Source organism: Anabrus simplex, chromosome 1 (assembly GCF_040414725.1).
Source record: "Anabrus simplex isolate iqAnaSimp1 chromosome 1, ASM4041472v1, whole genome shotgun sequence".
In the NCBI taxonomy this organism is placed as follows: Eukaryota; Metazoa; Arthropoda; class Insecta; order Orthoptera; family Tettigoniidae; genus Anabrus; species Anabrus simplex.
The window spans coordinates 1,163,400,096-1,163,406,144 of NC_090265.1; the positions used below are offsets into that span (position 1 = coordinate 1,163,400,096).

At 37.0% G+C, this 6,049-nt stretch overlaps 1 protein-coding gene across 1 annotated transcript in view; it reads left to right on the top strand.

The window, feature by feature from the left end:
* The window catches only part of Hou (GID complex subunit 8 homolog protein Houki), a 73,104-nt gene extending 67,838 nt beyond the window's left edge, over positions 1–5,266 (top strand). The window contains exon 5 of the mRNA XM_067137459.2: positions 4,884–5,266. Coding sequence (XP_066993560.1) covers positions 4,884–5,060 — 177 coding nt within the window. The 3' untranslated portion in view covers positions 5,061–5,266. The remainder of the gene's footprint in view (positions 1–4,883) is intronic.
* The last annotated feature ends 783 nt before the right edge of the window (positions 5,267–6,049 follow it).

A 6,049-nucleotide genomic window follows, 5' to 3' on the forward strand; every position in this document is an offset into this window, starting at 1 on the left:
AGAGATTCCGAGGTAACTTGCTTCTGGCTATTCCTTGTGTGAGTAGGGAGGGCATACTAGCAATACCATGTTCAAGAAAATGGAGTCCCGCAGGGATCGGTTCTTAGTGTCACTCTGTTTGTGATTGCCATAAATGGTATTGTTGCTGCTTCTGGTTCAGCAGTAATACCATCGCTATATGTGGACGATTTTGTTCTGCATTATAGCTCGCACAATATAGCAGTCGCAGAGTGACAATTACAGCAAGTTATTAGGAGAGTGGAACAGTGGACTTTAGAACATGGCTTTCAGTTTTCAACCGCAGCACAAATCTCACATGGAGTGACCGGAATTTGAACAACAGAACCCAGCTGTGAGAGGCTGCCGCCTGAGCTACAGATGCTTTACTACAGTTTATTGATACTTGTTTTCTTCGGCACCCTCTGGTGCAGCGGATCCAGAACCTGCTGGCCAGCTGTTCGGATGCAGGCACCAGAATAACTTTTATGTGGCTCCCAAGCCACGTGGTGTAGAGGAAAACGAGTTAACTGATAAGGCTGCCAAGGAGGTGTTGCATTGCCCCCGTTGCCTTACAAGGTTCCAGCAAGTATATTTGCTTTCAGCTGAGACATTTGGTTATGTCCCATTGGGAGATGCTGCCAGTTCACTTTGAAATAAGCTGAGAGCGATAAAAGGAACAACGAAGGTATGGAGAACTTCCTTTCGGGGTTCCCCGAGGTAAGCAGTGGTATTACATCATCATCTTGATTGGCCACGGTATAGTAACATACTCCTATTTACTGAAAGGAGAACCCCCTCCAGTGTGTACTTGCGGCGATCATGTTACCATGGCACACATCCTTACGGAGTGCGTGGACCTGGTCAATCTACGTTATAGTCTAAAACTCCTGAGTACCATCTCCCTCGTCCTGCGAGATGACGAGCAGTCAGCAGACCTCGTCATCAGTTTTATGAAGGATAGTGGTTTGTTTTATCGCATATAAACGTAGTGTTTCGTAATAGTCTTTATATTATTGTTTACCATGTTTTATTAAATTTACTCTGTTTTTGTGTTTGTATATTTTAATGTGTTGTAAGACAATAGTAGTTTGTATGATATATTATTGTATTTTAAGGCAATGTCTTATTCTACCATAATCTGTCATCTATAATTTTACCGAAAATAAGGCATTGCGAATTAGATCCAATCATTGTTCATTATCATTTGTTTTAAATTTTAGTCAGTGGATACATTTAAAAATTCTAGTTATCATATCATGTTGTCCATCTCGTACCATTACCATTAGGTGTTAGACCCCTTTAAACAACAAGCATCATCATAATCATCATTAAGGCTTCATTTCTTAATCTAATATTTTCTGCATCACCTGACTTTGTTTGACAGCATTCCATTACTTTTGTTTTGGATTTATTTATTTTCATCTCGTGCATCTCTAATACTGTCCATACCATTCAACATTTTCTCCATTTCTTAGCAGGCTCAGATAAAGTAACATTATTGTTGTCATTCATTTCATCTCATTAACGTACTCCTATTTACTGAAAGGAGAACCCCCTCCAGTGTGTACTTGCGGCGATCATGTTACCGTGGCACACATCCTTACGGAGGGCATCCGGCCATAAAATCCTGCCACAACAGATTCATCTCACCTCATACCCAACCCCGTAGAGAAACAGGGCAAAGGTTGGACAAATCTCCACAGCTTTGATTTTTGATATCCTCTCCTTGGATTGTAATTCCATTTCCAAATTCCTCCTTGATTTCCTTCACCATCTGTTCTGTATAAACATTGAAAAGGAGAGGGAACCAAATGCAGCCTTGCCTCATTCCTTTCTAGATTGCTGCTTTGTTTTCATAACCCTCAAATTTTTGTACTGATAATTCTTTTCTTGATATCTGATCCCGATCATCTTCAGAATCTCAAATCTTGGTTCAATCAGCATTATCGAATGCTGAATTATTGATCGAAAACATATTGTCATTCTTGCACATTAAGGACAGCAGTCATTATGAGGGGAGTTCTGATATGCTATATAAAATTACGCCGATTCTCGAAAGACTCAGCGACCAGTTTTCTTACAGTAACATTGAATGTAAAATAGTGCACTATAGAGATGAGGGGATTTAAAAAGGCTGGGCTGGATGACACCCTTCCACCTATAATTATATCCCTAATCTTTTCAAGAACGGGGGTTAATTGCGTAAATCATGTACGGTGGTAGGAAGTATATGTTCCAGCCAGCTACTCAGGGTAAAAATATATCAACTTAGTCCATAAAAAAATCTGTTAATATAATCGCAGGTTCCGTTGAAGAGTAAAGATATTCGCATATGTCATTCAACCCCCCCACAATCAAGCAATTAACCATGATATTGCTCATATCATATAGATTATTACTATTAGCACTTATGGTACCTTATGGCTACATATTATCACCTATTCTCAGAAAGAAAACGCAGAAATTATCCTAAATCTAGTTTATTAGCATGCTAATATGATATCAAATAAAATAAAATCGAATTGAAGGCTGTAGAGAAAAGAAAATGCAGTTATGTTACATTTTTTAACTTGAATACATAAAATATTTCCATTGACATAGTTGAAATTGGATATCCTATAACCTTTCATTCATAACTTGTCATTATTTTGTTGAATCATCTCAGTTCATCATCTTTTGCATACAAACAATTCATGGGGCAAATGAGGATTGATTCTTTATTTCAGGAGGGAATAGGGTTTCTTCATATTTAGTTTGTTTGGATTTTTGCATTAACTTTTTCAAGATATGAGATAATAAGTTTCCTGAGTATGGTTTCAAAATGTCATCACACTTTAAATTACTATGTCTATAAGAATACCAAGTAAATATTGTCATATTCATTCAGACATGCCAGTACAAATCACATATTTTATCAGTAAGTGCCATTAATAGAATAACCGATCAGTTCAAACTATGAAAATCGTGCTGTGCGATTACATATTTATGTGCTACTGTAATTAAAATAAACTCTTATATCATTTACCGCTGTGCCAATACCATGTTGTAATTCAGTTGACCAATCTACATTCATATTGTGAAACATTTGTTCTGTAAGGCGATGTTCCTTCATATCCCTATATCTACTCCATAAAGTATATGAGATTCAATTAACCTAGCATAATCTCTCATGTTATGCTACCAATCGACCATTAATCACCTGGACTGTATCTCTATATTCATATGAGCATGACCTAACCTCGCTGCCTGCGTCATATTTATCATACAATAACCGTAACTAACACATAAATCCATAACATCGTCTTCCAACCGTTGCTCACACAATGAACAAATAATATTCTCCATTACTATCATTACTTCATAATTCTCATATAACTCTTCTTCCAGACTCATCTGCATATATAAATTATCATCTCATTTCTTCTAAACAACCTCTTTGTTATGGTTTACTAGTCCATCGACGACAAATTCTTCTTATTAACTGCGAATTCCTAATATTTAATCCATTTCTTCTTATAATACAGTCATAATGGCCATGTCTGCCGATTTGGTCTTTGCAATATCCAGGTTTTATTCTGTAATTCACAGACTCTCTTCCTGACCTCGCCTGGTTCAACGCTAAATGATCTTTCCGAGTAACATCGATATTCACATTCCATATATGCTTACAATAACCTAAAATCATCTTATGAGCACGGTATAACTATTACTCAAATTGGCACACGCTTGCGGTTAACTTCTTAAAATCTAGCACTGACATTCACATACTGGCACATATAATTTATTTGTAGGCAATTCTGCACTCCTATTATTATATTTCAACAACTACAAATAACTTTGAACTGGTAATTTGGAAACTTATTACTTATCTCGTCTCGATTAGATCAACTGCTGGCTCCTTCTCGCTTCTTATGCCATCTCTGAGCACTCAGCCTTGGTCTCCGTGTACGTCACAGCTGGGCATCGGTCTCGGCAATCTGGCTTGAGTCAAAGCATCTCAGGTAGTCTTCCTCCACCAGTTTAAGTGTGTTTCATCATGTCTCCGGTGTCCATGCAATAAGAAGACAACATTACTTGAGCAGAATACATATCTAGATCTTCCATTATAAGCTCTCTAGGACGTATAAATGGCTATTGGTATTTCTTAATATTCCGAAGTTGTGCTCTAAGTATATATATTTCCAATAAAGCTTGTTCTCGTTAAGTATATCGCCTACTGAATGTTGATTAGAGCTTCTGAATAATATCCCTGCAGTTTTTGACGGTATCTAGCCACTTATTATAATGCAACTGGCCCTTTCCTTCTCAATCCTTTACTGGTCCATAGTTTTACTTAACTTCAATATTTTAAAACAAAAGTATATAAGTTTTCCTCTCGTCTCGGGTTATTTTTGCAGGTATAAATAACTAAATTCTTCGTTCGAATGTATTTTATCTCTCAGCTTTCTCCTCGTACGCTGATAATATTCTTAGCTCGCGGTAAAATTGCTATCTTTTAAATGTGATCTTCTCTTACAAATTAGTTAAGAATAGAATGTATTAAATTATTTTTTAAGGACCAGTTGTTCTATCTAAGAAACTCTTTTCTTTCTCGCCAGTCTTTATAAGTCTCCACCTTCTAATTACGATCAACATGCCACGTGGATACACTTAATATATATTTGTGCTGTCTGAAGCTGCTCTGCGCCATTTTATCCTCTACATCTCCATGTTAATGATCATCTCAACTGTAACGTAATGGTGCAACGTGTTAATCAGTCTGGATTTAAAAAAATCATTAACCACTCAATCTTCCCATATTTGAAATTCTTTGTTTTCTGACCACCTTAATGATTTCAGATTATGTTTCCTATCTTTGAAATAACATTTGAATTATTTTGCAGGTAGCCAGTGAGCTGAATGCTGCCATCTTAAAAATGGAGAATCGTGAATCTACCACCCCTAAGTTAGCAAACCTTTTGAAGCTCATACTGTGGATGCAAGAGGAACTAGACAAGAAGAAAGTAAAGTATCCTAAGTTGACAAATTTGGCAAATGGAGTTGTTGACAGCCCCAAGTGACAGCAGCCTGTTCCGTCTCAGGAACCTTTGGACACATCAACTTATTATCAGGGACAGTAACTGTGCAGCACAGCGTGTGCTACCAAAGAAATAAACTCCTGTCCTTCACCATTGTGATTTTATAATGTTAAAATATTTAGTAACTATCAATGTACATACAAAACTATTATGATCACCAATATTAAATGAAGTCAAATGAAACATAAGATGTTTAATTGCATGTACTAAGCAATGTGTCATTGATTTGATTCAATCTACTCATTCTTTTTGAGCAACTATACGTTTGAAGTTTGTTGGCCTTTTTTTTTTTAATCTTCAAGTTAATAATCTAAACTGTATCATGGTCATCATGCTGCAATATAAATGATGTAGAACCTTTTCCCACCTGAAAGCTCTTGTTGATCTTTTTCTTTAAAGATAGGTGGTCAAGGTCAAAAATATTGATTTTTCAAATTGACATATATTAGTACTACTAACTCTCCTGTACCTTAATCTGTTGATATTTTGCCCAGAAATGTTCAGTCAAGCTATGCAATCACCATTTAAATCCAATGTGACTTGTTGCCATGCCCCTTCCATCAGTTGTGACTCTTATTTACTGAAAACTTTCTTCAATGGGAATTTTCTTTCACGTGAGTTTCAAGACTTGGCGGGGCAACAATCAGGTTTTGGTGTGTATGTTGGGTATTCAGCCCAAAGGCTGGTTTGATCCTCCATAGCTCCACCAAAAGCTATCATAGATAGCCCAGGCATCACTGAAGAGGCATACTAGGGAAATGAGGAGTGAGGTAGTTTTCTGTTGCTTTCCTCATCAACCCAGAAGTTGCTATTGCACATCTGTCTGCCAAGCCCACTGAAATGCATGCACCAACTGACCCTATGAGTGATATTTTCATACCATTCATAACAGGGACTGGCTGTATAAGGAATTATATTACTAGCATTGCTCATACCTCGGTCACTTTCATATTGTCAAAGCCAAGAATGAG